This window comes from Patiria miniata, unplaced genomic scaffold (genome assembly GCF_015706575.1).
Source record: "Patiria miniata isolate m_02_andy unplaced genomic scaffold, ASM1570657v1 HiC_scaffold_30, whole genome shotgun sequence".
Lineage (NCBI taxonomy): Eukaryota > Metazoa > Echinodermata > Asteroidea > Valvatida > Asterinidae > Patiria > Patiria miniata.
Genome location: NW_024037070.1, coordinates 3,261,360 through 3,284,296, shown reverse-complemented (window position 1 = coordinate 3,284,296; position 22,937 = coordinate 3,261,360). Strand labels below are relative to the sequence as shown.

At 39.2% G+C, this 22,937-nt stretch overlaps 4 protein-coding genes across 4 annotated transcripts in view; 1 reads left to right on the top strand and 3 right to left on the bottom strand.

Moving 5' to 3' along the window:
* Positions 1-1,175: 1,175 nt before the first annotated feature.
* On the bottom strand, positions 1,176-9,036 carry LOC119739172 (WD repeat-containing protein 88-like). The gene is made up of 9 exons (XM_038214003.1): positions 8,808-9,036; positions 6,761-6,871; positions 5,569-5,718; positions 4,438-4,576; positions 3,874-4,000; positions 3,058-3,242; positions 2,854-2,936; positions 2,408-2,569; positions 1,176-1,740 (listed from the first exon to the last, which is right to left on the bottom strand). Exons 1-9 carry the CDS (start codon positions 8,919-8,921, stop codon positions 1,597-1,599), a joined length of 1,215 nt encoding a protein of 404 aa, XP_038069931.1. The 5' UTR covers positions 8,922-9,036; the 3' UTR covers positions 1,176-1,596.
* Positions 9,037-9,052: 16 nt separating this feature from the next.
* LOC119739171 (E3 ubiquitin-protein ligase MARCHF6-like) overlaps positions 9,053-22,937 on the top strand; it is a 31,360-nt gene continuing 17,475 nt past the window's right edge. Inside the window, exons 1-3 of the mRNA XM_038214002.1 lie at positions 9,053-9,171; positions 12,045-12,144; positions 22,669-22,742. Of these exons, the coding sequence (XP_038069930.1) occupies positions 9,153-9,171; positions 12,045-12,144; positions 22,669-22,742 (193 nt within the window). The 5' untranslated portion in view covers positions 9,053-9,152. The remainder of the gene's footprint in view (positions 9,172-12,044; positions 12,145-22,668; positions 22,743-22,937) is intronic.
* LOC119739173 lies at positions 12,863-17,086 on the bottom strand. The gene is made up of 4 exons (XM_038214004.1): positions 16,195-17,086; positions 14,803-14,893; positions 14,429-14,524; positions 12,863-13,836 (listed from the first exon to the last, which is right to left on the bottom strand). Exons 1-4 carry the CDS (start codon positions 16,285-16,287, stop codon positions 13,607-13,609), a joined length of 510 nt encoding a protein of 169 aa, XP_038069932.1. The 5' UTR covers positions 16,288-17,086; the 3' UTR covers positions 12,863-13,606.
* Positions 17,211-21,665, bottom strand: LOC119739174. The gene is made up of 4 exons (XM_038214005.1): positions 20,991-21,665; positions 20,094-20,184; positions 19,477-19,566; positions 17,211-18,827 (listed from the first exon to the last, which is right to left on the bottom strand). Exons 1-4 carry the CDS (start codon positions 21,081-21,083, stop codon positions 18,598-18,600), a joined length of 504 nt encoding a protein of 167 aa, XP_038069933.1. The 5' UTR covers positions 21,084-21,665; the 3' UTR covers positions 17,211-18,597.

The window sequence follows — 22,937 nt, the reverse complement described above, 5'->3', positions numbered from 1 at the left end:
AAACTATCGTAAATAAATTCATACAAATATAAACTGATATTGAAGTTTTGTCGAGGTGTGTAATATAGAGTGGATGCTGCCTTGCTCTATGAAAAGACACCCGATCAGTTTGGGTGGAAACCTGCCGAAATGACACTGCATCAAAACAAAAAAAACATCTTGCGGTTCTATCAGTGTTACCAATCGGTGGTACACGAGATAACAATAGGCGCACAGATCATCCAAAGGCACTGATATTGTGATTGACAGTTCCTCCGAGACCACTAAATGCAAATAACGTCTTCAAAGTGTTCCTGGCAGCCACAGGGCTGTTAATGAGCCGGGCGATGACACGTTTTTGTCAGATGCCATTAATGGTGCGTATTCTGCCATAACAATACCCAGATGTCCGGTCTAGATTTTGAATTGTTCGCCTTTAATTGGATTATAAAGTTAATGAGACGCATGTCTGTGGCTGTCGGAACCCAGTTAGGAATTAAGCCGGGCCATCAGACACGCAGCTTTGTGCCTCTTTTATGGGAAATACTGACGCGCCTTTATGCTTAATTAAACGTCCAGTCATGGCGCACAATTAGCATGTAAATTGATTTCGCGCGGCATATGCAGAATTTACGTTTTCATGATAATTAGGGAGGGAGTCGTATTCAATTTGCCAAAAGGTGTCGCATTTTCATTCCATTCAGGCCTATAAAAAAAGAGGATTAATTTTGATAATTTTGGTAGTCTTTTTTGTCTGGAATCATCATTTGCGATCTTTTTTTTTAATGTATAGTACAAATTGCAGTGTAAGACAAAACATGGTTTTGGAAAGAATTCCATACATGGACATCACTATTTTTTTCCTGCAGTGACACACCAGCCATCAGAAAGCGATAACAAACAGGCTATAAAGTCAAATTTAGCAGGGAAAATATTGAAGCATTTACTGAGAAACACTTAGAATTTTTCAGACCAGTCTCATAGGGTTTGTGCACAGGGTGTCAAGTGATGTCCAGGTATGGAATTCATTCCGATTTTGTTAATATCCATTATTGATTTATCGATTGATTCTCTATCAATTTATACATTGATTTGAGTTAAGTTTATTATTTTTTTAGCTCAATAATTTCCAACAAACCCCAAAATATATCATACAAATCGAAAACCTCCATCAAATAAGCTTAACATGAACTCAATTCCAATAGCAAGACAGCAGTTTTATTTACAAACGATTTCAAACGACACTCCAAAAGGAAGTTTGCCCAAAAATTATAATATACAGGTAAAATTCCCTTCAAAATACATTACTTATATAGATTTAACAAACTTCACAAGCTTGGAATGTCAGTATTTCACAAAGATGTAATGTGGACGGAATGAAAAGAAAGGTCACATGCATGTATAAAATATTCTACAGACGACAATTTTTAGCCTTATTTATTTATTTAACACCACACACTTAATTGTTTAAGACTATTCCATGAGCAACAACAGCTTTTCTTTGGTTTGATGGCAAACATATTTTTTTCACACTAAGAAATGCTATTTCACTGCACTCCAATAAGAATTCAGGTCATTCCTGAATTGGATTTGAACCTCCGTTTCTCAATTATAAATTCAAAACTCGGGCATGTTCAAATCCTCCTCAATGCTTAGGTTAAGCAGAGGCCGGTTGGCCTGTAGACGACAGAAGACGCACATCTTGAGTTCCTGAGGATCATCCAGCTGGGAGATGGAGAACGGCTTACCACAATCATTGCACTGAAAAGGAGAAAAGACACAAGAAAATCTATGGTGTATTTGGTAAGATTACGTTCACTAGGTAGGATAATCTAAGTTGGATTAACTGGAGTAGGATAATCCAAGAGTTTACCCAGGAGAGGCCACATTTGAACCAGAAGGTCAATTATAAAATAATAAAATCCACAAAGCTTTAGTGTCTTCATGTGAGCGCGACTCGAGGCCTACAATGGTAGTGCTTTCAGGAGTCATACAGCATCTTCGAAACAACTGGTTTTGGCTTCATCTTCGGCTTCAGGAGATTTTAGGCCCCCAACTTCTGGAACCCCAGCTACATTTTGGTGCCTGTTATGCTTCAGGAACATCCAATCGGTTGACATGAAGCAAAAAGTTGCAATATTTTTGTTTGGATTGCCTCTCAGCGATCTAGAGGTCGGAGGCGAAGCCGAAGACGAAGCAAAGGTTTCGGAAACCCCCTATAAAGTCTCCTTTTATCACTCTAGAGAGGGTACTTGTGCAAAGAGTCTATAGGCTACAGAAGAAAGAAACTTATACTTCTGAACAAAACTGTTGTCTTCCCTGTGTCTCATAGTAAGCGTCACATTCCCATAGCATTTTCATAGCTTTCTTGTAGCACTTCAAGACAGATTATGTTCCCGTTTGATTTGTTCGACTCGGAGGGGCTCACCTTGACAATCTTCAGACCCATGCTCTTCTTGTTTTCCAGAACCACGGGTATATTGTCGCTGTTCTCAATGTTCCAGAGCCGGATGGTGTGATCCCGTGAGCCGGACAGAATCCATTTCATGTCTTGGGTGATGTCGACGTCTGTCACCCAATCTGTATGGCCCTGGACAAGCGACATCAAACAAAAAAATCACAACAAATTGGTAAAATTTTGAAATTGGTGTAATGAACCGTTCCAAACTACCTTGCCTGTAACTGCCTATAACGCCTGAAATTGCCCAAGCGTTCAGTAGCTTAAAGTATTCCTTTGGGAATAAATACAATGTAATACAAAGTAGTACAGGTTGCAAAATGGTTAAAGAAGCAGACTGCACACTTTGCCAGCCACTGATTACTGACACGGATTAACCCATTAGTAGTGTGGTCTACTGTTCTGTGCCTAATTACCTTGAGTGTCAGCTTTGGTCCACAGTTTTCAGCGTCCCATACCACCACTGTCTGGTCGTAGGAACCAGATATCAACATGCTGCCTGATAAGAAAACAAGATAATATAGGTCAATAAAAATGAGTTTACTACTGTTGGACATAAAAATAATGCACTGGATAATTAAAATCCCCATTTCTCACAGAAACAAATCTCCTTTACTCACCATCGCTGCTGAATTTGCAGGCACTGATTGACCCTTCATGACCTTTGCTAAAAGTCACCGGTCCCTCTGACCGGTATGTCCCTGTCGACACGTCCCAGACCTGTAGTTGCTTGTCCCAGGATCCCGTGCACAGACGTCGCTCGTCTTTGTTGAAGCAGCAACAAGAGACAATGTTGATGTGGCCACTGTGGAGAAAAATTGCGAGAAAAATTGCGAGATAAATTCACAAGCTTACTCGGTAGGGACTCGAACCCAGGACCTGCTTACTAGAGAAAACGTCTTACCAGTTGACTATCGAACTTGCCATTTGCACCTATGGGTTCCGTGCGTCAACAAAAGAGGGCACGTTTTTACCACTTTTGAGAGTTCCGTGGACGGGACACACAGCGTGAGCGTACTGTACTGGTTCGAATGAAATACGCACGACTTCCTGATGTGCAAAAGCTATAAGCCACAGCATCTTCGCGTGAGTGTCGGCGGCGTTGGTGTGCAAAAACGTTCGAATTTAACTTGCGATGGTCACCCAGACTAATCCCTGCCCCCAATAACTTTGGATCATTTGAAATATGTAGTGGATGGACCGGGAACCAGTCTAGGTCTCCCCCAACTCTCCTTTTCTGGCCGTTGAAGGGGTACTTGTGCACGGAGCCCATATGGCAGCATCGAGCTGAGACAGCTTTTGGAATGCTTTCATTGGCCCAATGACCAGGGCTACATGATTGAGCACCTTTTTGGTGGACATGAGCACAACATAAATAATGTTATAATAACTTTTATTGTGGTAGCAAGAGGTGTCAAGAAGTGCAAAATACTCACCCAAGTTTGATGGTAACGTTCTTGGACGCTACATCCCACAGTTTGGTTATCTTGTCCATGGAGGTCGTGCAGACTCTGGAGTCATCTGGCGAGAACTTACAGCTAGTGATGCTGCTACCATGGTGCTCTAGATACCACAATGTGAGAAATGATGAACGAGTTGTATGAGGTTCAGCCAGGGGATAGAACTAACAGAGCTGAAGCCAAATGCTTTGCAAAGTTAGTCAAATAACCAGTGAATTCAACAATGACGGGGGAAAAGCCTTTGTTATTCGATTCATCAGGTTAACTGTGAAACCTATGATTAATATTAAAACATAAATATTAGTTTAACGCTTATTTAGTTACTACAATTAAACAGATTTTATAAATCTGGCTATTTCACAATATTCACAAAATCTACCACTGTTTTTGGTTTAAGCCCTTTTCCCTTATGCCCACAGAGGTTATCTTGATAACACTGTCAGTACCTTGAAAAATAAACGTATATGTTTAAAACAGGCCAAGCACATATTCATTCCCTTAATCAAGCTTTAATCAACAAAATCAGAGAAAATCACTTACTTTTTGCTGACTGGATAATTTGGCCATTCTCCACGTCCCAGATGTTCAAGCAGTTATCAAGATCTGTGCCTGAGGCGATTAATTTCCCGTTGTGTGAGAACTGGCAGCAAGTTCCTATGCCACCCTGCAACCCTGTCCACTGTAAAAGCAAAGACCATTTAAAAACAGAATGACGTGTGGTTCATACCAGTCCAATTTGACACACAAAGCGCGAGACACACAAAGGCCGAGCACAGAAAATAGAAGCTAACTTAGGTTAGGCCCACTGTTGGTTAGCTACTTCATGTATATCATTTTAAATAGTCTGATTAGCAGCTTTATTGTGGTGATTATGTTCAATATGTGTGCAAGTCAATTCACATGTCTGGTCACACGTAACAAGTGGATGAACAATAACAAATTAAAGTTTATTTTGAGTTCTTATGATTTGAATTCGAACTGCATGTAATTGTTGTGATCGACTTGTGATGAACAACTTGTGATGGACTTGTGAGGACAAATCAGAACTTGCCAGGATGTGTACAACAAACCAGACAAAGAGCATAGTGTTTGAAACGTTGGGTTTCCACCATTTGTTTAGCTGTGGGTAGCAGCTCAGTAAATCATCATGTCTCTCCGTTAGTCCGTTCGTTATTTAGTAACAAACCTTGACATTGTCTATTGCTCCTACACACTTTGACCAATTTCGACAAAACTTTGCCAAAAATATCAGTAGCCTGGCCCAACATGTCACATGACCAAACTGGGGTCAAATGTCATCATGGGGTCAAGGTCAAAATAACGTCAAATTTCAAATAAGCTCAAATAGCGCTGTCAACTTGTTGGCCTTGGTCAAACATACAAAAAATGTCCAAGGTGACCTCTTCGACTGACCTACAGTTATGGGGTCAAAGGTAAAAATAAGTCAAATTTCAAAGAAGCTCAAAATAACAAAAGTAGCGCTGTCAACATGTGACCTTGGTCAAACATTAACACATGTCCAAGGTGATCTCTTCATCTGATTCGATCGAGCTTGTTTCAAAACCATACAAGCCGTCATCGTCACTTGGTGCAATCAAAATCTTCAAGAGCGTGCCCTCACTGTGCTCCAGTGAGTAGAATAAACAGCGCCCTCTGCAGTCCCGTACTCACCAGAGCCTCTCCCGTCTCCACGTCCCAGACTCGGATTCTCTTGTCCCAGCAGGAGGACACAAACTTGCTGCCGTCGGGGCTCATGTGACACTGAGTGATGCAGGATGGGTGGCCCTCATATTTCTCCTCTCTGTCGCCCGTCTCCACATTCTACAGGTTTGAGAAATCAAGGTACATGTATACACCACTTTGCCCCGCAACAATGTCACACGTTTTTATGAATACCTACCAATCTATAAGCAATAAGTCAATTTTGTAGAATTCAGGGCCGTTAATTGCAAACAAATCCCAGGGATTTCAAGGTGAACACTCAGCCAGATTTAAAATTTTAAGTTTTAGACTGTTTATGCATATGAAGAACGTTTGAACAGAAACATGAGGGATTGAAACTAGCGCTGCAACGATTGGGTTTACAGAAAAAAATAGTAAATAGAAAGAATGTAGAATCCAGACGCGACTTCTTTAGTTATGTACAATGTCAATGGAGAGTCAAGTGCATTTTTAAAGTATTTTCTAACAAAATCAGTGCCAGAGTCATGTCTTTTCAACATTTTTGAAATGACTGAACTTCATTGAGATAGTACATACGATGAAAAAAGTAGTGTCAGGATGCAACATTCTTTCCTCATTGTGTGTTAAATGCATAATCCTAAGACTGGGTGCTTTCTCAGCATGTGATGGCAAAGAAGATTTGTCTTTATACCTAGCCCCATAAATGTGGCCAATTTACTGGACTACCTCCGTTAATAAAGGCCACACTTCCACCATGTACAAAAACATGTAGAACTTTGTCAAATTTTGATTTTCACATTTAGGCTTAGTTTGTAGTTTATTTTTGCTTTAGAAGCATACTCACCCTCTTTATAGGCTAATCAGAAAGTGCTGCCCTTTTCAGATGTCTATTTTTCGTGAAATTACCAGATTCGTTTGCACACGCTTGTGTATCAAAATTTCAACATGAAATTTCACCAAAATTAGACATCTGAAAAAGGCAGCACTTTCTGATTAGCCTGTAATAAAGTGTAAAGAGGGTGAGTATGCTTCTAAAGCAAAAGTAAACTACAAACTAAGCCTAAATGTGAAAATGAAAATTTGACAAAGTTCTACATGTTTTTGTACATGGTGGAAGTGTGGCCTTTATTTACGGAGGTTGTCCAGTAAATTGGCCACATTTATGGGGCTATCTTTATACCCAGAGGGAGCAGGTTTTGTCATCTGATGCCGTCAAGATGCGGGTGTCATTCACACAAAATTGGCACGAGTTGATTCCATCCTTGTGGCCTCGGAGAACTTTATATCTCACCTGGAAATATAATAATAATAGTGAACATTTATATAGTGCAAAAATCCGTCTAAAAAAGACGCTCAAGGCGCTTTACAAGTTTAAAAAATAAACTACATGTATTATTATAAAGTTAAATTAGAGGAAAAAACGTAATTGTAACGTTAAAATGTGTGAAAATATCAATACAAAGATTAAAAAGGTCAAAGATAAAAATACTTCCTGTAACAGTAACCCTAATAAAAAGTATATCCAAATAAAAATATATGGAACATTCTGTGAACAATGATAACATCATGATGGCCCAGAAAACATAAAGGGGGGCAAAAATGAGGTGTCAGTAAATTGGGCTACAAATTAGGCGAAGGGTCGCCTAACGTGGGGGACTTGAACAAGTTCAAGGAAATCCCCAAGTTTATCTATAAGGAAACTTTTATTGTGAAATTATTATAAACAACTATAATCTCATATTTCCAACCTTAAGCCACCTGACTATGTCATAAAAAATGTATTTGTGCTTAAAAGTATCCCAGAACGAAAAGGGAATATAGAACATTTGCAAACATTAAAAAAACAAAAACTACCGAATAAGTATGAAATACATGTACCTTATACTATATAGTGAAAGAAGAACATGCCCACATAAAACATTATGTAATTTAAAACAGGTTTGGGAAGGTATTAGCAACTGACGTATGTCAGTCATAAAATCAGAAAATATATTATTTTAATAACGACAGCATTGAAATTTTCTGAAGTTCACTTAAGCAAAGGTCTAAATGAAAAAAAAATTAAAAGGCTTCAAAGTTCAAAGCACGGTCCTCAGTTTTGAAAATAGTCAGGTTCACTGTTGGCCTAACTGTAGTCCGAGTAACTTGGACCCAACTTATCGCCTTTTTTAACATTTGGACATGGTCTGGCGACTATCGCCAGACCATGTCCAAATGTTAAAAAAGGCGATAAGTTGGGTCCAAGTTACTCGGACTAGCCTAACTGTTAGTTCTGAAATGCAAAATGCCTGATGGTTTTTTACATTTAAAAAATGTTTTTAACAAAAGCAATAGAATTGGTACGAAACAATAGCCGAATTTCAACTTTGGAAAAAATGTAGTATTAAATATCCAGACGCCACTTCATTGGTTGTGTACAAATTCTAGTAATTGGAGAGTCGAGTGCATTTTCAAAGTATTTTCTAACAAAATTGGAAATGTTTCTCAATCTCAGTCCCAGATTGAAGTCTTTTCAACTTTTTTTTTCAATAACTTACCTCCATTGAGATAATATATGATGAAAAAAAGTGGCGCCAGGATGCAACATTGTTTCCTCAGCGTGTTAATATAGTATCAAATCGTGTTAACATTTAGGCCCCCCTAACTTAAAGGTAGAGTCCATCATTTGCAGCCATCCGAAAAGTAACTGGCGTAATTATTGTTGAAAAACTAACTTGGTTGAAAGATAGTAAGGAGACTAAACTCCCTGTGAAATTATTCTTTCTGGGAAGCTGTCATTTTGAAGTAATCAACGAAAGAAGGCATTTCCAACGGTGATTCTTAAGAAGCACCGTAGGAAAATTTATATTAGTAGTTCGTTTTGTTATTCAGCGCAGTGCGCACAAGTATTCGAACGACGCACACGCGCGCGCGGTTGTTATAATTCGTCGGATCAGTGCGCGACGTCGCGTATAGTTGCAATACAAAACAATTCAAAACATGATTCAGCAACTTTTGATTTGAAATTGAGATCTTAGAATGCTGTTTTTCTCGGAATGTACAGCTGAAGCTTAGCTGAAACTTCATCAGGTTAGTTGCTCAGTATCCTTCATTAGATTTTGAACTCTTTTGTTGCTTCAAACGAACAAAATGCACAAATTACAAATGATGGACTCTACCTTTAAGTATGCATTCCAATTTTATCGTTTGGGAATTGAAATGAACTTGACGAAAATGACGACTCGTACCTGAGCTAAATCCTCATGTTCCCAAGTTCCTGTTTTGCTCCTCGATTCATTGTTCAGTTCATTTGTGACCTCCAACGCCAATGGGTCGAAATCTAAGTTTGCAACCTCAGTCATTTTGATTGCTTCCTCATATTTTGTAGAATTATCTGAGCCGATTTCGACTAGAATTTTAGAAATGTTTACACGAGAGACCTTGGTTGGCCGGTGAAAACAGGTGATAACTCTTGAGGGCGCCCTTCATGATTTCCGAGGACATATTTTCACTGGTACACAAGATTTCTCGTCGCGCTGCCCCACCCGCTGGGTACCAGCACATTATTTTGCGCAGACAGCTACAGCCTGAAAATGGAGGAAAGCAGCGAAGGTATTCCTTTTTTGCTATTTATTTAAAATGTGTTTTTATGGTCTCGAACACTCGCCAGATGGTAGTTCTATTGCACTGTTAGGCAGTTTTGTCTGGCGATATTAATCGGCGTTTCTAAAGATCAAAGTGGCAATCGGCCTATGACTTATTTCGGCAGCCGTATTTTTAACTGAAAAATATCAACTGATCAAGTCAATAAAATAAGATAGTGGATATTTTGCCGGAGGTAATGACGGCAAACTAACGTTTACTAAAGGTTTGCCGGCGGCAATCCATATCAACAGAGGGCGCTGTACTCTTTAAGATAGGGCTGAATTATAACATGTATTAAATTCCTACCAAAAGTTGTGTAGCACGTTTGGTGTAGTGGTTAAGCAAAGCCAGGCTCTAGTAAGCGGGATGACTCGGGTTCGATTCCTACCGCAGTACATTTTTAAGTTTTTTTTTTCTCATCCCCAAATAAACAAGAATATTCTTCTTTTATTATTTTAACATGTCTCAAACATTTTTTTGCAGAGTATTACATTTTCTTTTTCAGATTTGTGGCTCTGGATGATTTTTTTTAAAAGGGAAATAAAGTCCGAAATTATAAAATGGTCTGAATCCCATCTTGTGAATACGAGGTTACAACGATAATTTTGGCATGGAGCCAGACTAAAATTTGTCACCGGAAAATGTTTAAGTACAAAAAAACAGTAACTGCGCATGTTCAGTGCATATCCGGCAAACTAACGTTTACTAAAGGTTTGCCGTCTCCGGCAAAATATACACTGCCAAAAATAAATTGGCACTTCCAAGTTCCATGACTTCCCTTCCCTCCTTTGGAGTAATTGCAGAATACCCCGCCACTCGGAAATACACCCCTAAATTCTCTGGCTACGAGGTTGGAATCAATGGAAAAGAAACAATTCAAGTCCATGCCAGCTAGCTACGCGGCGGATACTGAGTGGGGGTCCATTATTTGAGAACGAAGCAACACAAAAGGAATGGGAGTTGCTGAAAAAATACAAAGTCCAAACCAACCACTTTGTTGGCGGCTACGCGGATATGGAGTGGGAGTCCCCTGGGCCCCTTGAATATGCTTGAGAACAAAGCAACACAAAAGGAATGGGAGTTGCTGAAAAAATTCTAAGTCCAAACCAACTACCCTGTTGGCGGATACGGAGTGGGAGTGCAATGAAGCATGACGCATAGACATAGTACATACAACATGTACATGTACAAGTAGCGCTGAGAAGGTTTATTGAGGGCAATCAACCGTGACTCCGTAGTCGGCTACGAGGTGGATAGATTGAGTGGCGGGGTATTCTGTAATTGTGCCCCTCCTTTTACCACTTCGCCCCTTTGCCCCACTAGCATGACTAGCAATTCGCTCCACTGCCATTTCGCCCCACTGTCATTTCGCCCCACTGTCATTTCGCCCAATCGCCACCTTGCCCTATGGGGCCCACTGTGGCCCACTGTCACCAGTCGTTCTCATTTGGACGTGTAGACAATTTCTCTTTTCTGATTTTCACATAGTGACTGACATAGGCCTACATACTCCTGGGAACTATGATGCTCCGCGTGAGCGGAGCCTCATAGACACAGAACCCCGCAATAGTGTTTGCAGCACTATACACCAATTAAGTACAAAAACGTCCATCAAAACAGAGACATTTCCCACAGAACCGCTGCACAGTTTGCCCCTAAACTTCGTACAATACCTCATGATATACTCACGTTATGTGCGCCTAACAAACATCGCTGGATTCTGTCCGTTTTTAGGCCAAAATGATGAAAAATATGCCCTTTCCGCACTGAGCCAATCTGACACTTAAAATGTGCACGCAGAGATTATGATCGATCGATGATTTTCGGTTTGCTCGGAGTGCGCCGTGGGGGGTATGGTACATGCGAAATGATAGTATGCACATTCGTAAAAGTGCAAGACCGTAACCCCCGCGGCGCGCTCCGATCGAGCGAACCGAAAATCATCGATCGATCACAATATCTGCGTGCACGTTTTAAGTGTCAGATTGGCTCAGTGCGGAAAGGGCATATTTTTTATCATTTTGGCCTAAAAACGGACAGAATCCAGCGATGTTTGTTAGGCGCACATAACGTGAGTATGTCATGAGGTATTGTAAGAAGTTTAGGGGCACACTGTGCAGCGGTTCTGTGGGAAATGTCTCTGTTTTTTTTCATGGACGTTTTTGTACTTAATTGGTGTTTCGTGCTGCAAACAATTTTGCGGGGTTCTGTGTCTACATGTATGAGGCTCCGCTCACGCGGAGCATCATAGTTCTAGGACAGGAGTAAGGCCTACATACATCATTACATGACATACTTTGTCTTTGCTGCAACTTTGCAAATTTTATTTTGTCACATCAGTGCAACATGGAAGCACACTCACCTCCTTAATTTTAAGTCCAAACCAACTACCCTGTTGCCGGCTACGCGGATACGGAGTGGTAGTGCAGTGGAGTGTGACATGTGTAGGCCTGGTACGTACAGGTAGCGCTGAGAAGGTTTATTGAGGGCAATCAACCGTGACTCCGTAGCCGGCTACGAGGTGCATAGGTCGAGTGGCGGGGTATTCTGCAATTGTGCCAGGACTCCCTTCTCAGATGTCTACTTTTCATGTAATTTCCTGAGGAAATGTTGAGGCTCGTTTTGTACACGTTTGAGTGTAAACTGAAATGGTTTTCCTGCAGGGTCAGGCTAGTCGCAATGCATGCTGGTAAGGCCCAATATAGGGATGTACATGTATGTAGTCCAGTATTTGGGTCCCAGTTATGGGGAACAGTGGCCCTGCCATACTTCATGCTTGTCATTTACTGTATTCCAAAATTTGAGGTGTGTATCTTTTTTGTTTTGTCCTAAACTTACAGGTGATATATGTCGAGTGTGCAGGTCAGAGGGGAGTTCTGATAGGCCTCTCTTTCATCCCTGCATCTGTACTGGTAGCATTAAATTCATCCACCAAGACTGGTAAGATTGCTATTGGCCAATGTTAAAGTTTCACTCACTATAATCTTTGATTTAATGTTATTCTCCTAATAAATTAAATATTTGAGTGTTTTGTTTTAAGGCCAAAAAAATAAAGTCTCCGGTTTCTGGTATGCGCGCGCGTCGCCGTAGCCATGCGCGTCGGCAAAATGAAAAAGTTTTTTTTCCAATGAAAGATGATGTCTCAAAACCGCCAAACTCACTGGTTTGACTGGAATCCTGCTGCTGCACAATTTTAACGTGTTTTTAGATTGGGTTATGGTCGAGAATAAGCTTTATGTGGCCTCTCTGGACTCCCATATGTTTGCACTAAGTTTAGTCGGGCACCATTTTCAGTCATCAGCCGACATTTGAAGCAAAAAAATCAGGTAAAAAAAAAAAAAAAAGCCATGTCGCCGCACCCCTTTTTGGGCAAGCTCCATACCAGAAGCCGGAGACTTTTTTTTTTTTGGCCTAAAGAAGAATTTATTTTTTTCGTTTTGGGTGTCTGCAAAAAAATTAACTTATTTTGGCATGTTTTTGGGCCCCTAATGAACAAACATATACATGATATAGGCCTGAATCATTGTCGACCTGAATTATTGTTCTATGTTTCATTCAAAATAGAATAGAATTATGCCATTTAAAAACTGGATGTCAATTTTCAGATCTTGTTGATATGTACATGTATAAGTTGCATTGTGATTAATGTTTTTTTTAGGTTGTGAATCGGAGAGAATAATACAGAGCTTAGACATCAATTTCTTTTTACCATTGCAACAAATTTATTAGTGAATGACCCCTTGTACGTTACATAAAAGTTCTCACAGAGTTGTATTCCACATCCAGTCAAATAATTTAAATGTCTGCTTGAAACTAGAATAAAGGTGCATTTATTGGCCTATATACTTAAACAGTATGCAACATTTTTTATGCTTTGTGCTTAATTTAGAAATAATAGAGTTTTGAACAAAAATTCCTCCACCAAACGTCCTCCACCTGAAAACTAAATTCAATCGAAATTGAACATTTCAGGGCCTACTCTTCCTGCTATTTTCAAGTTCCACTACCAAAAGTTAAATTTTCATTTCCAATTGCTATTTTCCTATCAATTCACAACAGGCACTGAGGTTTGCTTGAAACAGTGGCCCACGTTAAGTTATGGAATAATTATTTCACAAAATTTGAATTACATAAGGCCATGTAGCTAATTCAGTCCCCAACTCCCTATCAGTATCGATAATGTAGGGACCAGGAACCAATCTACTCAAACAGCCATTCTGTTTTACTGCAGCCCTCAATAAATGCCTTTTTTATTCTGAGGGTTGCAGTCAATGAAACACACAAGTTAAAAAAAATTTAGGAGACAAATAAATTGTGGAAGAATGTGGAGAGTACGTCATCGTTTGTTGCTACTTGTGGCCTTGTCTTGTGATGTAAGTTTAACTTGTGATGGACCTGACTGTTAATCTGAGCCTTTGGGCATGCAGTAGAGCACCTGCTGTCCCCGCATCGCCTCGTCTGCAAGGTGGTTCACTACTGACACCAAGGCTACAGGTTGGCCGCATTCGGCTGGCACAGACACACCAGAGAAGTTGTTGTGTGCGCACAACTTGCCATCCCAAGCACTGTGTATTTCCATCTCATAGGTGGAGGCTAAATAGTAGCAGTTGTGAAATGGTTCGTTGGGCTCTCCTGTTGGATAAATAAGGGCAATTCCATGGTAACTTGCAGTACGTTTAATCTTCATCTCAGTGCTGTTGATCTCTTCAAGTTAAGAGACAAATTACAAAAACGACGCTGACAAAATAAACTTTCTGTTGATACCTTGTGTTGGGAAAGGTCGCATTAAAGTGGTTTGCAAGTTTGGGTGTTTTTTTTTTTTTTAGTTTTTATTTTGTGTTTATGAAGTTTTGCATTATTCACTGATTAGCAAACCTGGACCACAATGTCCTTGGCTTCCTCTGATCAGTGTTAACGATGAATCATAGAAAGGTACATTGTTATTTACTGGCCACGTGAAAGCAGGCAATTTTGATTTTAATTATTTTACTTTTTTTCAGCATTTGTATGTTCTTTTTTTAAAAATCGAAGTTCAAAATGAAAAACCCCTAAACCAAGGATATAAAGTCAACCATGCAAAGCAGGAAATTCCAGATTCCTACAAACTTCTGCAAAATTGGAAAATTTCAAAAAATCGTGCATAGATTTGCATTTGTGAATGCGTTGTTAGCTAAACTGGCTTTCAACCAAAAAAAAATCAGTTTGATTATTTTTAACTTCTTACCCTGCGTAAAAGTTAAATCCCAATTCTGTAACGCGGTAGTGGTAGTGAAGTGATAGTTAGCAGAGTGGTCCCACTCCTTGGAAACTTGAAATGTATCTGCAAAATTATAAGGAAAATACAGTATGTAATTTAAAGGTAATATTTGCAAACATCAAGAAACAAAACTACCAAATTATTATGAAATATTTTAGTTGACTGGAAGTGAATAAAAGTCTCAAGCATCCTGTGAAATCAGGGCACATGGTGTGCTGTCATTTTCAAGAAAAGTGGAATTTTTGTATCAATTTCCACCAGTGGTCCGTTGGAAAGTGTGGCAGTGTGTAGTTTGAATTCAACCTCGATTTCATCCCTTAAGATGATACAGAAATACATACACAGATATGGTCGTCCGAACTTGTGAACAGTGAAGCATTTCATGCATTCAGTCCCAGCATCGTTGCATGCCAAATTCAGCATGTAGGATCCCTAAAATATGAACAGATGGTTTTTATGATTACATGAATGGAAGTCAATAAATATAATTTATTTTATGTGTATACCTCAGACAGTTTACCAATTCCGATTGATCGGTTGAGGCTCGAGAGCCTGTCATGTGGGTGGTTATAAACCGCTGATAAAACACCCGCTGGGTTTAAACACTTTATTCCTGCACCGCTGCGTTCTGCGCCTCATCGCGCAATATGTACATTGTACCTCACGTGCTCCAATCTTCATAAAACACATTTTTAGCACCACGCACGCGAGGCAAATACCATAGACATGGCCGGAGGGCTGTGTCACAAAGGTAAAACTGTTGAGCAAAATCGTTGCAAAATTGTAAATGTTATACTTGTTTTGACTTTTTGACTGAAAGTACATGTACATGTACATGTATTTGGTGCAGACCACTATGCGCGTCCAGGCTCCTAGCCAGTTTTAAATGTTCTTGTTTAAAACCGGCCAAGTAGGCCTACATATATATTCCCTTTATTCATTAATACCCGGTACCTACGTGTACATGTAAGAAAGTTTACCCATTTCTATTGGTGAGAGCCCGTCACGTGCTCAATTTTAAACGGTTGATAAAGACCAGGTGTTAGACCGGCTGGCTGGTCTTAAACACTTTTCAAGTGTCACATGAAATTTGGACTCCTATGAAATGTGGTGCCTTCACAATCCTCACGTACATGTAGGCATGCGCAATACTACCAGTGAGTCAGTATTTCGTAGTCCTAAATTCAAACTACACTGGCACAGCTGCATTCTGCACCACATCCATAAGGAGTTGTTTACGACTACTCACAAGAGGGCCATACCATAGCATAGCTACCGGTACATGTAGAGGGGGGTTTCGAAAAACATTAAGTAAAATTGTTGGACAAAATTGTTGGAAATTTATCATTTTTGACTTGTTTTGATTTCTGGACAGAACAGTTTGTTTGTTTTTACCGAAAAGGTATTTATGAATGGGAATAAATATGTGCTTGGCCGGTATTAAACACTATTTTTAAGAGCGGTTGGAACTTGGATGCTGATAGTGACCCTTCGACTCGGGTGATTATCAGCATCCAGACTCCAACCGGTCTTAAAAATAGTGTTTGAAACCGGCCAAGCACCAGTTATACCCTTAAATTAATGATGAAAAGAAAATGGATACTTCACTGGCAAGCAAGAATTTGAAGTAAAATAAATAAAAAAAATTGCACATTAATCACGGCCATGATTGGTCAAACACCATAGGGTAGATGATTGTCCTGTTACTATGATTACATGTAAGACGTTTTTACCAAGTTAGCCTTTTCGATGCCGTCGGATCCCACTTGCATCTCACAAGTTGCTGCTTTGATGAGCAGAAAGCACAAAGCCATGACTGCCAACATGATGGAAGAGGGTCAGTGTTCTATCCACTCAACCTCAGAACTGCAAATGTCCTTTGCTGTCCAACATAAGTTGGAGAATGTCAAGATGCTCAAAATACACAACTTGTTGACCAGCTCTGGTTGACCACAATGTAAATTTACTGAAATCAAAGGGCTTCTTATAATTATCATTTTGTTAAGTCCTTGTACTTTTTTTTTTTTAACATCATTATACATGTACATGTCATGTATAATTTTAATCGTTATTCCAGAATACGTATTGTTTTACATGGCATCAGGTTAGTGATGCTTTTTTCCTAATTAAGCCCTTTTTAATTAGTGAATTTTTTTTAATAAATATTATATTTAAAATATTTATTGTAGTAGGCCTAATATTTTACTCATATAATCAGATTGTTTAAAAGTCCTGGTACTTTTACAAAGGACGAGTTGGACAACGGATGACTGGACTTTTCCAATTGAATGCACAATGGTCGAGTTAGTACATCGGTCGAGTTGGTTCAGTTGGTTAACCGTCGAGATGGTTCCAGTCGAGTTGGCAAATGGTCGTAGTAAGAGTGTCTTGCCCAAGAACACAAGCACCATGTTCTCTGTCAGGGTTCGAACCCACATACCACGGCACATGTGTCGAACACTGTAACCATTGGACCTCAGTGTGCCTGAATCATTGTCAGCCTGAGTTGTGGTTCTGTGTTTCATTGACAATAGAATAACATTTGTATCGCTAGAAAAATAGGGAAAGAGAAATGTATTTTGAGGTTGAAACTCCAAATAGCAGAGGGATAGTAATTTTACTATGAGAAGATCAAATGTCATTAAAAATTGGATATCAATTTTTAAAACCTGATGAATATAAATTGCAAGTTTGGATATGTTTTTCAAGGTTTGGAATCAGAGAAAATAGCACAGAGCTTAGACATCAATTCATTTTTACCATTGCAACACATTTATTAGTGAACGACCCCTTGTACGATATTTAAAAGTAAAGAAATCATGAAGTTGTATTCCACGTCCAGTTAAATAACTTAAATATCTGCTTCAAACTAGAATAAAGGTGCATTAATTGGCCTATACTTAAACAGTATGCAACATTTTTTTTGCTTGGTGCTAAATATGGAAAGAAAAGAATTTTAAACAAAAATTCCTCCACCAAATGTCCTCCACCTGAAAACTAAATTCAATTGAAATTTAGAATTTCAAGTTCCTCTACCAAAACTTAAATTTTCATTTCCAATTGCTATTTTCCGATCAATTCACAATACGCACTCAGCTGTGGCCCACGTTGAGTTATGGAATAATCATTTCACAAAATTTGAATTCAAAGGCCATACGCTAATTCAGTCCTCTGCTCCCTATCAGGATCGATAATGTGCAATGTAGGGACCGGGAACCAGTCTACACATAACTAGATCAACCGTTCTGTTTTCTGCAAGCCACAGTAATCACCTTTTTTATCCCCCCTGGCTTTTAAGCCAGAAAGGGGGATGTTGCAATAGCGTATTCCTTCTGTGTGACAGGTACATGTACATGTATGTGCTAGCACAGGTCCGTGTGTTCCACTTTGGTTAGGTTAACTGTTTAGTGCTGTCGTATGAAAAGTCAGACTGCATTGTCAGCCAAACTTGGTGACAATAATTGTTGGGTGGGGGACCTCAGATGACTTGAGACATTTGAGGTCAAAAGGTCATCTACGGGTCAAATGAGATCAGTGTTGATTTTGGTTAGGTCAACTGTTTAGTGCTGTCATATGAAAAGTCAGACTTCACTCTCGACCAAACTTGGGGACGATAATCTTTGTGTAGGGGGGATTCCGATGATTTGAGACATTTGAGGTCTAAGGTCATCTAGGGTCAGATGAGGTCATTGATTTTGGTTAGGTCAACTGAAAAGTGCTGTCATGGAAACTCACACTTCACTCTCAACCAAATTTAATGACAATCTTTTGGTAGGATGACTTGAGATGACTTGAGACATTTCAGGTCAAAGGTCATGAAGGGATCAAATGAGGTCATTGTTGATTTTGGCTAGGTACGCTGAAAAGTATGCTTAATAACTGATTGTATATACTTCCAGCATGCCAGGGGATTGCAATACTTGCAGTATTTTTTAGAGGGTTACAGCTATTAATGAAACACACAAGTTGAAAAACTTTTCAGGAGAACAATAAATGGAATTTGTCGACGAACATGGAGAGTACGTCTTTAACATGTTTAACGTTGTCTTTATAAGCAGAGATGATTGTCATCATTCGTCTCTTGTTACTTGAGGCCTTGTCTTGTGATGTAGTTTAACTTGTGATGGACCTGACTGTTAATCTGAGCCTTTGGGCATGCAGTAGAGCACCTGCTGTCCCCGCATCGCCTCGTCTGCAAGGTGGTTCACTACTGACACCAAGGCTACAGGTTGGCCGCATTCGGCTGGCACAGACACACCAGAGAAGTTGTTGTGTGCGCACAACTTGCCATCCCAAGCACTGTGTATTTCCATCTCATAGGTGGAGGCTAAATAGCCGCAGAAATCAAATGGTTCATTGGCCTCTCCTGTTGGATAAATAAGGGCAATTTGACAGTAACTGCATTACATTTAAGTTAATTAACCTTCATCTCTGCAGTGAAATAAAGAGACAAATTACAAAAAGGCGCTGACAAAATAAAGTTTTCGTTGATATGGCATTAGCTACATGTACTCAAAACACCAATGAGCTCATTCAAGAGAATTTGAAAAAAGGGATACTACAAGGGTTGAGCTTGAAGTGTTTGACAAGGTTTATTTGGTATTTGTTAATTTTTGTTTGTTGTTAAAGTTTTGCTTTTCACTCCGATTAGCATACCTTAAATTAATCTTTACTAACTACGGCAGAAAATTGAAAGGCTGGTTCATGTCAGCAGGGAATTTTGATTTCAATTGGTTAATATTTTTCAGCATTTGTACGATTTTTATTGAAACACCAAGTTCAAAATAAAAAAACCTAAACCAAAGATACATGTCAACCATGCAGAGCACCTTTTTCAGGCATGCAACTTTTCCTGTGATCCGCTGATTTCCACGTTTTTTTGTTTACTTCTCATGGATGCCATTGCAAAAATACTTTAGATTATACATGAGGATTAATTGTGTTTGGGAATTTGTGGTATTGTTGAACTGACTTTTCACAAAATCAGTTTGTACATGTATACTTGGACCTCTTACCCTGCGTAAAAGCCAAATCGTAATTCTGTAACGCGGTAGTGACAGTGATTTGAAAGTTGATGGAGTGGTCCTTGGAAAATTTAAACGTATCTGCAAAAGGAAAACACATATGTACCGGTAACGAGTTAAAGTGAAAAAATAGTGTTGCACGACTGATGGTCTCCTAGAAAATCTGGCCATTTTCATTCAACATCTATTGGTCCAAAGTCTGATTCTGAAACATTTTGGAAACATTTGAATAGGCCTGTCCATCTTATCCTTAATAAAATTTGTTGTTAAAATATTACAATGTACATACACATGTATGTTTATAAAATCGTTATGTCTCAAGACCACTTTCAGAAACGATTGTTACATGTGGCAGTAAAACAATGGGGTAGTTTTTTTAAATGTTTTTGAACAGACTTTATTTTCCCGTCAAAATTGCAACATGTAATGATGGAGTTAAGTCTTGTGGTATTTTACATACATGTACATGTACATGTATGTATTGTACAATGTGTACAATGTTACATGTATTCCGGTCAGATGGTTTATTGACAATTCCTGATGTAACGGTGCGTGTATTTTGAATTCAATCCCGATTTCATCCCTTAAGATGATACAGAAATACGTACACAGATATGGTCGTCCGAACTTGTGAACAGTGAAGCATTTCATGCATTCGGTCCCAGCATCGTTGCATGCCAAATCCAGCATGTAGGATCCCTAAAATAGGAAAAGATGGTTTTTATGATTAAATGAATTGAAGTAAATAAATTACTTATATTTCACATTCTTAAATACCTATGACCGTTTAGGTATTGGTCGAGAGCCGGTCACGTGAGCGGTTTTAAACCCCAAATGCTTGGCCAGTATTAAACAAGTACGTTTAAAACCAGTTAGGGGTCTGGACGTGGATAATGGTTTGGTTCGGCTTTGGCCATTATCCACGTTTAGGCCCCTAGCCGTATTTGTTTAAAATTGGCCAAGCATTTATTTCCTTAATAAATTGTATTATAAAAAATAATTCACTGAAAAACAAGGAATAAAAAAAAACAAAAAAAACAAGTTAAACATTATAGTCACAGCAGTGATTGGTCAAACACCATGAGGTAGGTCTTCGTAGATTGTCTGTTACCATGATGGTTTCTCGTATCACCCCATCACCGGTACGTTTTTTTTTTTACTACGTCACCCACACACATCCCCAATTCCGTCCAGTAAACGGTCACATGATGACCAGTCACAGAATGACCAGTCACAGGATGACCAGTCACATGATGACAACCATGTGACTTTCTTCGTGAATCTGATTGGTGAACATAAATATTGCGTCCAGTGCAATCGGATCTGATGAAATTGGATCCGGTGAAATCGGATAAGTAAAAATCAAGCATCTTTGATTTCATCTGGTCGCCTGATAGACGGTCAGATTGGTCCAAATTTTCAGCGCACACCTCTGTACGATGGCCCAGTGATCTGGTGAACCGGCAAAAACGGAAAGGTATGCGCCGGGCTTAAGACGTTTTTACCAAGTTAGCCTTTTCGATGCCGTCGGATCCCACTTGCATCTCACAAGTTGCTGCTTTGATGAGCAGAAAGCACAATGCCATGACTGCCAACATGATGGAGGAGGGTCAGTCTTCCACTTCTGTCCACGCAACCTCAAAAATGTCCTTCGCTGTTGAGGTTTAAGTTGGAGAATGTCCAGATGTTCAATATACACGGCTAAATAAAACCAGCATCCTGAGACCTACACAGTTCAAATTGTAAAAATACTGGTACTTTTACATGTTATACATTCACAAGTATAATAGTTTTCATAATTCTAGAATATATGGATTGTTTTAATTGGCATATATACATGTAGTTATTCAGTGCTATTTCTTAAAAGCCTTCTTTTGGGGTTAATGAGTTAATTATTATTTTTTAATACATGTTAATTTTTGTTAATATTGTTTACTGTCTTAATCTGTAAATGTTTTATTCACGATTGTATGACAGCTGGTGAAACTGTATAAATTGAAAGTACAATGTAGGTCAGTTTGAAAGGACAAACATAAAATTAGGCCTATCACTTAATTTTTTAGTGATAGGCATGGATAGGGAGATGATTTTTTGAAGGTCGTGTGGGTGAATCTTGATGTCTCGTTCAGTATTGTTGGCATCCAAGGGCGGATCTAGAACCAACTTTTTTGGGGGGAGGGGCAAGAGTTAGGGCTCGAGTAATTTGTTTTTAAAAAGGGGAAGGGGATCAAGTACAATTATATCGTGCCCTTTTTCCATATTAATCTTAAAATTAATGTGGCCTGACGTTGCGAACTTAGCAAGTTCTTCTTCAGAGGCTAAAACAGAAATGACAGAGGTACATACATTAACATGGGGTGCACACAAACATGCAGGGCTGAAAGAAGAAACACAAAAGGAGGATTAGGTGTGAAAGGTGTGGAAAGATGCAGGGGAGGGTGGATGAGAGAACAAAGAAACAATATTGTGATATTAATACTGAAAGGAACATGTATGTGTTGCTGATGGCTTGCGAGGGAGGTATCACGTTTGGATTTATTTCCTGAAAATTTAGGACAAAAAGGTGTCTTGACTCCGATTAAAAAAAATTGCTTGGGGCCATGGCCCCTGTTGCCGCCCTTCTAATTTGAAAGTCTTAAAGGGAATGTACAACATTTGCTTTTGCTGCAATTTTCAGAAATAAATGGATTTGGAGGATTAGTATGTTATAGCAAATATTGTTAAACTGGCTTGCTTCACATTTTGGGTTTGGAGATGCTGGGAAATCCAAGAAAACCAACCATGTTCTTGTAGTCTGGTTCCCTGACCCCACTTAAGATGAAACGAAGCAATTTATAGTCTTTGGGGAATTGTAAGGTCAGAGAATCAGTCCAGCAGGCTTGTACCCATTCACAGGTGTGTAATCTATTGCAAAGAAAATGCAGAATAACTTAAGTGTGAAAAATTAGGAGCAGTTTTAAAAAAAAAGCCTGTTTTCTCCAACGCTGGTCGGCCGACCAGCGTTGGAAAAATACAAGTTTTCTTGAAAATGTCAGCACACCAGGAGCCACGATTTTACAGGATACTTAAGACTGTCATTCCCTAACAATCAGTAAGATATTTCGTGATAGTTTGATCTTTTTTTTTTTTTTATGTTTGCAAATGTTGTATCTTCCCTTTAATGTGTCTTTTTCTTTATTCCAGTCTGGTGCAGTGGTTGAAACACAGCAAGAAGGAATACTGTGAATTATGTATGCACCGCTTCTCATTCACACCAAGTAAGCAAGTCCAGACAAAGAAAGCCAAGCAACCAGAAAGTTGTCACTTGGTTGTAAGGACTTTACACCAAACATTGATGTTCAAATACAGGTCATATCTATTGAGAATTGAACAAAATATATCTTAAGTTAGAACGTCTGATTTTTGTACACTTAGCGGAGTTTTCCTGAAAGGCAAAATGTAATGGACAGTTA

Coding starts and splice junctions, on each gene's coding strand:
- LOC119739172 (XM_038214003.1), bottom strand. CDS start 8,921: ATGACTGAGGTTGCAAACTTAGATTTCGACCCATTGGCGTTGGAGGTC. Junction 5,719..6,760: donor ACAAAACCTGCTCCCTCTGG/GTATAAAGATAG, acceptor TCAAACCTGTAG/AATGTGGAGACGGGCGACAG. Junction 2,937..3,057: donor CTGCAAATTCAGCAGCGATG/GTGAGTAAAGGA, acceptor TTTTCTTATCAG/GCAGCATGTTGATATCTGGT.
- LOC119739173 (XM_038214004.1), bottom strand. CDS start 16,287: ATGTTGGCAGTCATGGCTTTGTGCTTTCTGCTCATCAAAGCAGCAACT. Junction 14,894..16,194: donor GCATCGAAAAGGCTAACTTG/GTAAAAACGTCT, acceptor TTCATATTTTAG/GGATCCTACATGCTGAATTT. Junction 14,525..14,802: donor GTTCGGACGACCATATCTGT/GTATGTATTTCT, acceptor ATAATTTTGCAG/ATACATTTCAAGTTTCCAAG.
- LOC119739174 (XM_038214005.1), bottom strand. CDS start 21,083: ATGTTGGCAGTCATGGCATTGTGCTTTCTGCTCATCAAAGCAGCAACT. Junction 20,185..20,990: donor GCATCGAAAAGGCTAACTTG/GTAAAAACGTCT, acceptor TTCCTATTTTAG/GGATCCTACATGCTGGATTT. Junction 18,828..19,476: donor CGATTTGGCTTTTACGCAGG/GTAAGAGGTCCA, acceptor TTTATCCAACAG/GAGAGGCCAATGAACCATTT.